This window comes from Etheostoma spectabile, chromosome 18, assembly GCF_008692095.1.
Source record: "Etheostoma spectabile isolate EspeVRDwgs_2016 chromosome 18, UIUC_Espe_1.0, whole genome shotgun sequence".
NCBI lineage: Eukaryota > Metazoa > Chordata > Actinopteri > Perciformes > Percidae > Etheostoma > Etheostoma spectabile.
The window spans coordinates 5,539,801-5,550,489 of NC_045750.1; the positions used below are offsets into that span (position 1 = coordinate 5,539,801).

The window sequence follows — 10,689 nt, forward strand, 5'->3', positions numbered from 1 at the left end:
AGGCTTCTTCAACAAAACAATGTGAAGTTTTTCAATAAAAAGAAATGCCATTTTACAGCATTTTAGACCACTATTATCATATCTGTGTCTGAAATGTTAAAAGGGTTGGAGCAGATAAATACTTTTTTATTTATTTTTTTATTAAAAAAACTTAAAGGCCAGAGCAGGGGGAATGAGAGGGGGAAACAAAGCAGACGTTATTCCTTTTTAAACCAAAACGTAGCCTCAGATGCTCTTGTGGTTGAACTCGTCCTATCAGGAACCCCGGAGGCGTGGCGGGTGATGATGTCACTGAAATCCGGCCTATTAGCAGAGAGCACCTGGGCTCTGGACGCCATCAACATCCTGCTGTACGACAACAGCACCGTGGGCTCCTTCAGCCTCTCACAGGTCGGAACACAACATCTGAAGATTTTTCCTTTTAAAACTTAACTTTACGATGAAAATCACAGACAACAGCCAGAAACAAGTTGAGATCTATTTAAATGTCACCAGTGTTAGCATGGTTAGCATCGCTAAGCCTCTGTCCTGATCGACAGGTCGTAAATCATCCTCTACTTTAATGTCTGTTTTAAAATAAATGGCACCATCATTTAATAAATGTGGCCTTGACCAACTTCCACTTTGCTTGTTTGAAAGCCTTGATTTCTCTCTCTTGTGGGGGGGCCAATTTCTCTGGGCGGGCAAAGCAGAGAAAGGGGAGGTAACCTTTCCCCTTATGACCTCATAGCTTTCATTTTCTAAAAGGCAGAGCAGGATACCCAGGGCTCGGTTTACACCTGTCACTATTTCTAGGCAGGCTGGGGGAACTCATATTAATGTTAAAAAATCTCATAAAGTGGCCTTTAAGGAGCTTTGGCTTCACGTTTATGACTTTTCCAGATGTTTTGTCTATTGTTTTAAAATGGTTGTTGTTTATGATGTTTATCCAAGTGTTAACCTGTCTCCAACAGCTGGTTGGATGAATTTTATATCAAACCAGATATTAAAATGTGTTTTATAATATGTTTTCATAATCCTTCTATCCTCTTCCCTTTCGTCCTGCAGCTTCCTGGTTTCCTGGAGTTGATCGTGGAGTTTTTCCGCCGCTGCCTCATCAAGATCTTCGGCATCCTGGTAGAGTACGAGGTGGGAGCCGAGGGCCAGAGGACGCTGCTGGGACCGCTGCGTGACCCCCCCAAGGAAAAGGAGGAGGAAGTGACGGAGACGCCATCTGACGGACAAACAGCCGAGGTTCAAAAGACACCAAAGACGGAGGAGGGAACGCTCCCAGCTGCAGCCGACATTGAGAAAGAGGAAGCTGTTGTAAAAGAGGAAGTGCAGGTGGAGCCCCGCCCCCAACAGGCCAGCAAGTTCGACAAGCTGCCAATCTTGGTGGAGGAGGAGGGGGAGGAGTGGGAGGAGATGGAGAGGCGCTGGGCCGAGCTAAGCCAACCAAACGGCTTCATCAGCGGCCTTCTACACTGGAAAGCCGGGGGAGGAGACTCCACCGCTCACATCCAGACGGGAGACACAGTCGCCGTGGAGAGGGGGAGAGGAGACGAGGGGGGAGGGGAAGTAGACGAGGAGAGAGGCAAGGAGACAACACCTGAAACACAAAGAGGTAAAAACCTGGAGGAAGAGTTTAGTTATTAAGTTTATATTTTGAACGTGTTACGACGTTAATAATAGCGTGACATTTATTAAATCATATTGCAAACAATAGAAAGATGAGGTGTGATTGTCAGTATCAGTGGTGAATGAGGGTGTATGGATGAAATGGAGGATGTGAGGTGCATGTGGTCAGTAACTAACAAAGGAAATAACTAGGGAGGGAAAACATGGTGGTGCGCAGTCAGGAGAATGCGAGGGCTGAACTCAGGGCAGGCGGGGTTAAATAGCCTGGGAGGACCGGCCAGGTGCGCCCACTCATCATCATCATCACCTCCGCTACACCTGCATGAAGATTAGATTAGATTAGATTTGATTTAAATTTATTGTCATTACACATGTACAGGTACAAGGCAACGAAATGTTTGGGTCTAACCAGAAGAGCAATAGCAGTAAGTGCAGGATAAATACAAGTGCATAAGTGAATAAATATTGAAATGAATACTATTATAAACAGAATTTTACAGATGGGTTTGTCCTATGAATATAAAATATAGATAACAAGTATTGTGAGCAAGATTTACAGCTGGATATGTACTGAATATGATATACAGGTGGATAAGACAAACCACACACAGATACCACAGGCCCAGGGCCTTCACACATGTTAAACAAGATGAATAAGAACATGTACATTTCCGTACAGGCAAGAAAACCAACAAAAACAAAAGTTAAAGTAAATGATTCTAAGGAGGAGAGGAAGAAAGGAGATTTATACCATTTTGTTTTGTAATACTGTCCAATGTGGCGTTTTTTAAAGATTAATTTTTGGGCATTTTTAAGCCTTTATTTTGACAGGGCGGATAACAATATGAAAGGGCAGAGAGGGGGGGGATGATGTGCAGCAAAGGGCCGCAGGTCGGAGTCTAACGTGGGCCCTCTGCGTCGAGGAGTAAACCGCTATATATGGGCGCCCGCTCTACCAACTGAGCTATCCGGGCGACCACTATGCCGTTTTTTTAGACCCTGATGGGCTTATCAATTGCTTTTTTTTGCAACTTGTTTCGCCGTCACTTGGACATAAAACCTGAAGTGTCTCCCAGAGACCTTTAGTAGTGACTGTGTCTCTGTGTCCTCCAGGCTACCTGTGGGAGGGGGGGCGTCCCAGCCCGCTCAGCGAACTGGAGGACGAGCCTCGCTGCTGGGACGAGGCTCCTCTGTCCACGGCTGAGTCGTGGCAGGACTCTCTGGCCAGACGCTGCCTGTGCGTCTCCAACATCGTGCGCGGCCTCTCCTTCGTCCCCGGCAACGACGCCGAGTTGTCGCGCCACGCCGGCCTGGTGCTGATCCTCGGCCGGCTGGTGCTGCTGCACCACCAACACACACCCAGGTTAGCAACGTTTTACTTTTACAATTATTAGTTTTTAATTTCAGTTGTGACTACAACAATTTATTCCAATTTTATTCTAATCTGAGTGTGTGCTAGTTTTAAGATTTTTTTATATATATGTTTAGTTTATATATATATATTAATCCTTTAGTTTTTAGATATTTAAAGTTTTAATATATTTTTATTTTTTAAATATTTTTAGTTTTTTTTATTAGCTTTTTAACCTGATATATATATATATATATATTATATATATAATATATATATTATATATATATTTTCAGTTAAGTTTCTTAGGTTTAGTTTGTATTTAGTTTTAGTTAACATAATATTCTTCACTGCTTATTTAAGTTGTAGTAGTTGTTGGTTTTTAGTTTCCTGTAATGACTCTGCAGGAAGCGCACGGCGCCGGGGCTCCAGCAGGCGGAGGAGGCGGGGCTGGCGTGCAGCCGGGACGAGTGGCGCTGGGACTGCCTGGCGGCGCTGCGTGAGAACACGCTGGTGACGCTGGCCAACATAGCGGGCCAGCTGGACCTGTCGCTGTACCCGGAGAGCATCTGCCTGCCGCTGCTGGACGGGCTGCTGCACTGGATGGTGTGCCCGTCGGCCGCCGCGCACGACCCGCCCTCCGCCTCGGCGCTGTCGCCGCACAGACTGGCGCTGGAGTGCCTCTGCAAGCTGAGCATCCAGGACGGCAACGTGGACCTGCTGCTCGCCACGCCGCCCTTCAGCCGGCAGCAGACGCTCTTCGCCGCGCTGCTGCGCCTCGTCGGCGAGCGACGCAGCCAGGTGTGTCGGGAGATGGCCGTCGCCCTGCTGGCCAACCTGGCGCAGGGCGACGCTGCGGCGGCGCGTGCCGTCGCGCTGCAGAAAGGCAGCGTGGGTACTCTGATCGGCTTCCTGGAGGACGGTGTGGCCGCGGCGCAGTTCCATCAGAGCGCGCATGCCGGCGAGCCGCCGAGCGTCAACATGATGTGTCGCGCCGCCCGGGCACTGCTGGCCATGGCGAGGGCGGACGACAACCGGACGCAGTTCGTGCTGCACGAGAGCCGGCTGCTGGACGTCTCGCTGTCGGCCGCGCTCGACGCATCTGTGACGGCCGTCATGTGCGAAGTACTCTTCAAAATCGGCCGCTCGTGACTCGAACACGGCTCCGATTCTATTTTTATTTAAAGAACACAGATGTTTTTACTTACAAATGAATATAGAGAGAATATAAATATATCGGCTCCATCCGCAGGAATGTTTATTTGGGATTTTTAAGTAATTTTAATACAGACGATGAAACTATTTAATGTATTTTTAATTTTTTAAATCTTTAGTCTGTTTGTTTAGTTTTAACCAAAGTGTGAAGGTCAAAGTCTTGGCTTCTGGCTATCCTTGTTTCTTTCAGTTTCCTGGGGGGGGGGGTCAGAGTTATTTAAACGATGACACGTGTTGTAGATAGGCGTCTTTTTTTCTCACAACGGAGGAAACACTGATGTTCAGTCACGTACTTTTTCTGTGCAATATGTACGTTTTAATGTGAATAATTTGACCACCTGCAGTGCGTCCATCAGTATTTTGCCGCCAACAGTATCGAACACCACTTTGTTTTATAAGAACTTTTTATGTCCTCTGCAAATCTCCCATCATGCATCTGTAAATAGACATAGAGATGTACATTTGAGCCCTGGTGATGTACGTAGCTGAACGTTTAGTTCCTCTCTTCCCAGCAGGCGAAGACTCGGTTCTCTGTATTTAAGGGGAACACCCTCTCGGTTTCAGGGTGGGTTTTGGTGGAAGGTGCGTTTGATTTGAGAGACTCTGTGTGCAGTTATCTGTACTCTTAACTGACACCACTTCAGAAACAGTTGTAACAAAATGTCAAGTGATGGGGGGGGGGTTAAGGAAAAGAAAATCTCTCCATCCCGAGTCTGTTTCATTTCACAGATGTTTAATAAACGTACGTGAACTCTGGTTGAGCACTGAACGCAACTCTGGCTGAGTTTGTGAATTGTATAAACCGTCCAAAAGGCACCACGTCATGGGACCTTTAAAGTCTGCAGGACGACTTGGTCAATGCACGCTTCTCTTTTCTTTAGGGTTGGGATCGTTAAAAAATGTTCAAAACCGTTACCAACACCGGGACTTTGATACCGGTTCCTAAACGATACTTTCTTCCAATTTTACAAAACAAAAAGCAATATTACGGCACAAATCTTTTTATGTTCAGCTCCGACTACTATGACACAACGTTGCAGAATTTTAAGTAGCAGAGCTTTTGAGAATAAAATAGTTAATACTATAACAAATAAAGTTGTAGTTTTGAAAAAATGTTAGTGCATTTTTGCTACAAAATAGAGAAGAAAATCAGAGTAGGGAGAGAAAGAGTGAAAGAATCAGAAGGAAAACATCTTCCAGCAAAAAATTAATAATCAAACAAACCAGCGTTAATGTTCTGTTGCTGCTGCTGACAGACTCGGATTATTATTCTAAGCGTCTGACAACATTATGAAAGGATCCTTACAGAGATAGACCTTTTAGTTAAAAGTAAGATCCTTTTAGTTTAACATGAAATGGCCTCAAAATCACCATCACCAAACCCACCAGACTCCATGTAAATAATCAATACTTTTATTATCGTAAAACACACTTCATTCAAAGTGGAGTCTGGTGGGTTTGGTGATGGTGATTTCAATTCTTCCAGGATAAAATAAAACAAACAAACAAACCCAATGTACTAGAGAAACAAACATCTTTACAAATATACACAACACAAGCACTTTGACTTGGAGACTCTAGTGCTGCAACTACCGATTACTTGCTGGATGAGTTGTTTAGTCTCTAAAATGTGGATCAGTGTTTCCCAAAAAGCCCAAGATGACGTCCTCAAATGTCTTGTTTTGTCCACACCTCAAAGATATTCAGTTTCCTGTCCCAGAGGAGAGAAGAGACCAGAAGATATTCACGTGTATCAAGCTGACATCACGTTTATCATAAAAAATAACTCCAACTGATTAATGGATTATCAGAATAGTAGATTATTTTAACAGTTGACAACTAATCAATTCATCTTTGTTGCTCTTTTTCGAAGACAGCTGCAGCCACATAGTCTTGAAGACAGTCTCGGTCCAGATGTTGGACTCCAGCTGCAGATCATTTAGACTTGAAGACAGTCTCGGTCCAGATGTTGGACTCCAGCTGCAGATCATTTAGACTTGAAGACAGTCTCGGTCCAGATGTTGGATCCAGCTGCAGATCATTTAGACTTGAAGACAGAGTCCCAGTCCAGATGTTGGGATCCAGCTGCAGATCATTTAGACTTGAAGACAGAGTCCCAGTCCAGATGTTGGGATCCAGCTGCAGATCATTTGGACTTGAAGACAGAGTCCCAGTCCAGATCTTGGGATCCAGCTGCAGCCTCGGAGGTTTTGGGGATGGACGGGAAGAAAGACTGCATCTTCTGTCTGAACTCTGACAACTGAAGAAGATAGAAAGTTAAGGATTGTTCTCTTCTTGAACTGGAGAGACGTGTTTGTATATATGAGTAACCGTGGATACGTACGCTGTGAACGCCGAGGACTTTCCACACTGTGACGCTGAGCAGGCCGACTCCACACCAGGCGTACAGAGAGCCCCAACCCAGCGCTCTGAGGGCCAGGGACGCGCCGCTCTCCGGGGCCGCCGCCGTCGCCGTTACACCCTGCCGAGCAACAACAACGTCAGGAACCAGAGTGTAATTACATTTTACTGCATTGATAGTTTCTGTTTGGTAAATTACCTTTGTTCTGTTCAACCTGGGCCCTATTGTCCCATGTGTTTGTGTCTGAGTAACTGATGGAAACAACAATCTTTATAAAACGCTCCAGTATTAAGTGAGAAGAAACACCCCAAAATCACCACCACCAAACCCACCCGACTCCATGTAAATAATCACTACTTTTAGCGTGTATAGAGCAGCATATCTCCATCAGACTCCATGTAAATAATCACTACTTTTAGCGTGTATAGAGCAGCATATCTCCACCAGACTCCATGTAAATAATCACTACTTTTAGCGTGTATAGAGCCAGCATGTCTCTACATGTAAATGTATGAATTAAGAGTTTATTTCCACCAGAGCAGAGTGGTGATTGTTGGAACAGTGGAAAGATGAACCAAGACGGCTTTTAGTAGTTTTATTTAGTTTCTGTCCACTTTGAATGAAGTGTGTTTTACGATGATAAAAGTAGTGATTATTTACATGGAGTCTGGTGGGTTTGGTGATGGTGATTTTGAGGCTGTTTCATGTTAAACTAAAAGGATCTTACTTTTAACTAAAAGGTCTATCTCTGTAGGGATCCTTTCATGATGTTGTCAGACACTTAGAATAATAATCTGAGTCAGCGACAACAACAGAAATTTAAGTGGAAGCTAACTGACGATTCACCATTGAGTTGTAGCTTAATTCTCACTTAATACTGGACCGATGTCAAAGATTGTTGTTCCCATCAGTCACATAGACACAAACACGTGGTAAAGCAGGGTCTGACTGGCTCAGATATTCTTATTAAACTGAATAAAAGCATCAGTTTGACGGCCACAGGTCGCTCCACGTTTCGTCCGATTTCACATTTTTAAACTGTCTGACAGCAAAGATGAGTCAGTGACAGAAATAGACTGCGAAACAAGGGCTTGATTGTGTCTCCACACTCAGTTTATTAATGTGCGTCACGTTTAATTTAATTGGGCCAAAACACACGGGTCCAGTTAACAGTTCCAGTCTCTTAACAGCGCTGCTCACACCAACAGACCTGTTAACGTGTGTGTGTTGTGTGTGTGTGTGTGTGTGTGTGTGTGTGTGTGTGTGTGTGTGTGTGTGTGTGTGTGTGTGTGTGGTGTGTGTGTGTGTGTGTGTGTGTGTCTCATTTCCCATGTTGATATTAAACAAGAAACAAGCTGTAATGTAACTAGGTTTGTAACGATACACCAATCACAGGGTTCGGTTTGTATCACGATCCTTTGAGTTATGACTGCGAGAAGTAGAGCGATTTCTTTTTTTTTTTTTTAATCTTCTCTTTGATCTGTGTGTCACCGCTAAAAGCTACACTGATAATATTGTCCACACACAGGTGGGACAGGTTTACCTTACTAAACCAGCCTGGGCTCTTTTTCTTGGCGAGCGCCAGCGTGGAGCCGAACCCCGCCAGCATCCCTGCAGACGCCACCGTGGTCAGGAAGGCCGCCCCTGCACACAGGAAGCCAGGTTTCAGAACTACAATCTTACGTAAGAGGGGGGAGGAAACTACTTGTAATAGGCTCGTTCGAGATGAGCCAGGTCTGCGCAGAATCGATCACCGGCGATCGGCGCCCGGTGCATGCCGGTTAGATTTGTGTCCGACTTGATCCCGACTTGCTCTGACGTCATGCACACGTGGGCAACGGAAATCTCACGAGAGCAAGGCGGCCGCAGTTCTGAGACGCAGGCGGCGCAGTTGCTTTTCACCGACTGCAAGAGCCAGGCGGACCCAGAGCATGCTGGGAAACGCCGGCTTTTCAGCTGATTTAACAGCTGATTGGTTTACAACATGATGACGTTTTATATAAACTTTTTACTGTTTTTGAATCGGAGCGATTTTAATTGCTATTTGTCTGATTTAAAGACTTTTTCTGTCCAGAACACATGTTGTGTGACTGATAGTTAAGTTTAGAAGTCAAAGAGACTAAATCCGTTCAGATCACGGATCATCTCCAGTCTGTTGTTCATTAAAATCAGCAACAGATCGCATGTAGAGCACTTTGCCAGCTACTCTGTCATAATTAAAACAACTGGAGACTGTGTACCAGCTGATGTGTGGGTCTGATTATATTTTGTTAAATCGGAATCGCACCACAGTGTTTTCATCACTTCCTGTCCAGCCTGAAGGCTGGTGGAATCGGCTGGAAACTGTCCGACTTTACCGCAGCTTTTTGTCACCGCCCCCCGCAGCTGCCGCCTGCTCTCGTCCACTTTACAGGCGAGGCGCAGTTCATCTCGAACGAGCCTATTGTCTTAAAAAAAAAAAAAAAAAAAAAGTAGTAGTACATCCTACTTAAACATCTGCACCCCTCTGCTTCATTCAGATGCTCCCAAGACCAAACTCCATTTACATTTTAGCAGTTTTAAAAGAAACTGTACTCTTACAAAAAAAAACAATTTCACAAAATATATGACACTGCTCGAAATGAGACACTAACTTAACTTTTGGCATTGATATAATTCGCCAAAAAAGGTAATTTGAGAAAATATGACTTGAGAGAGTTAAATCAAAGCACAGGTGAGTTTAAATAAAACTGCTTGTTAAGTTACACCGAACTGAACAAACCAAATGTTTCATTAAACAATCACAATGTATATTTTAGGGCTCAAAGCGAGAGCTCTATAATCACGGAAACATTAAACCATACGGATTTTGAATGGAGTCTGTCTCTCCGCGTCTGTGCAGGAGGAACACTGTAATAATAACCATAGAAATATGACATCAAATGAAACTATATCATGTTATCCGCCGCCACCATCTGACAGTTAAACAGGCTTTCCAAAAGATCCCTAACTCACAAAACAGGAGACCAGTGCGCTGCTCATCACAATGTAATCTGGCGGACTAGGACGGAGAGTTTGATGGATTAAATGCAGCCGAATTAAACATAAGAACTTCAAGTTACAGGAACAATCTTTAATTTTATGTTGTGGCTTATGTGGAATTATTTATAACCTTTGAAACCTTTAACCTCGGAGGTTTTGAATTGGGTCTGGCGGCACGCGCTTATTCGACGACTGAAAAACGGACGCAACCGTGCCGGTGGACGCTACAAATTCATTTTAAAGTATTTCCAGGGTGTTCCGGTCTTTTAATAACTAAGGAAACTTAAAAATGCCTGGTTTAAAGTGGAGTTTGGTGTGGAATAGGTCGACATTGCTTCGACCTTAGATAGGAAAACGCTAAGTTATCGCAACGAACAGCAGAATATAAAACCAGTAACAGTTACTGTTAGCTACAAGCTAACCGGCTAACTGTGATCTTGCCTTTTAATATCTGCAGTTTGGCCTCATCGTCAATTTCTGCTCCTTCTCCCACATCCACAGTCATGTTTTCATTAGCTGCAGCTGTCATGTTGCTTCAGTCCGTCTGCGGAAAGTGACCGGATGGAAACAAGCTAGCTAGGAACCTAAGAACGCCGTGTTTGTATTTTAAGCAAATATGAATTTTTAAGAGTAAAAAAATCTTACAAAAGTAAGATTTAAGTTGTTTTTGTCTTATGTAACAAATACTGCGTGCGTTTTATTTTCACAATGGTTTATTGTTTTTTGGAGATCGAGGATGGAGACGGACCCCTGAACCAAGGATCGTCTATTGTTGTAGAAGTCTGTCTCTCTGGGGGGGGGGGGGGGGGACAATGAAGAGGTCTCACTCCGTTTCTTATAACTATTCAAGTTTGCAGTTCGATAAAATCAGATGATGTGTTTTGTGTGTAAAAGCTTAATCTTTTTAAGTAACTAGAAGTTTTAGACTTTATTTATCTAAGAAAAAAGCAGTCAAACATAATAATGCATATTAATGTTTAATATATGTTTGTTTATGTGTGTGCCTTTCACCAAGACAAATCCCACATAAGTGTTACTTATTGTGGCAATAAAACCTTTTCTGATTTTATTTCTGACATAGTCCAGAATGAAGGTTAGTGCAAACCAACCTTCATCAGCCCCA

General features: G+C 43.9%; 2 protein-coding genes and 1 long non-coding RNA gene across 5 annotated transcripts in view; 2 read left to right on the top strand and 1 right to left on the bottom strand.

Moving 5' to 3' along the window:
• arid1b (AT-rich interactive domain 1B) overlaps positions 1 to 4,952 on the top strand; it is a 28,066-nt gene extending 23,114 nt beyond the window's left edge. For all 3 annotated transcript variants that reach the window (XM_032543775.1, XM_032543776.1, XM_032543777.1), the window contains 4 exons: positions 260 to 390; positions 1,048 to 1,603; positions 2,731 to 2,980; positions 3,376 to 4,952. In XM_032543775.1, coding sequence (XP_032399666.1) covers positions 260 to 390; positions 1,048 to 1,603; positions 2,731 to 2,980; positions 3,376 to 4,120 — 1,682 coding nt within the window. In that variant the 3' untranslated portion in view covers positions 4,121 to 4,952. The remainder of the gene's footprint in view (positions 1 to 259; positions 391 to 1,047; positions 1,604 to 2,730; positions 2,981 to 3,375) is intronic.
• Positions 4,953 to 5,664: 712 nt separating this feature from the next.
• LOC116706844 (uncharacterized) overlaps positions 5,665 to 10,689 on the top strand; it is a 55,289-nt gene continuing 50,264 nt past the window's right edge. The window contains exon 1 of the long non-coding RNA XR_004336330.1: positions 5,665 to 6,039. This is a non-coding gene — a long non-coding RNA (uncharacterized LOC116706844). The remainder of the gene's footprint in view (positions 6,040 to 10,689) is intronic.
• Positions 6,175 to 10,131, bottom strand: tmem242 (transmembrane protein 242). Its single transcript, XM_032543867.1, has 4 exons — positions 10,008 to 10,131; positions 8,089 to 8,189; positions 6,528 to 6,665; positions 6,175 to 6,443 (listed from the first exon to the last, which is right to left on the bottom strand). Exons 1-4 carry the CDS (start codon positions 10,093 to 10,095, stop codon positions 6,330 to 6,332), a joined length of 441 nt encoding a protein of 146 aa, XP_032399758.1. The 5' UTR covers positions 10,096 to 10,131; the 3' UTR covers positions 6,175 to 6,329.

Excerpts from the sequence above, each read along its gene's own strand:
- tmem242 (XM_032543867.1), bottom strand. The coding sequence starts at position 10,095 with ATGACAGCTGCAGCTAATGAAAACATGACTGTGGATGTGGGAGAAGGA. Across the intron at positions 6,666-8,088 it reads GCCCAGGCTGGTTTAGTAAG|GGTGTAACGGCGACGGCGGC; the intron begins GTAAACCTGTCC and ends GTTGCTCGGCAG. Across the intron at positions 6,444-6,527 it reads AAGTCCTCGGCGTTCACAGC|TTGTCAGAGTTCAGACAGAA; the intron begins GTACGTATCCAC and ends TATCTTCTTCAG.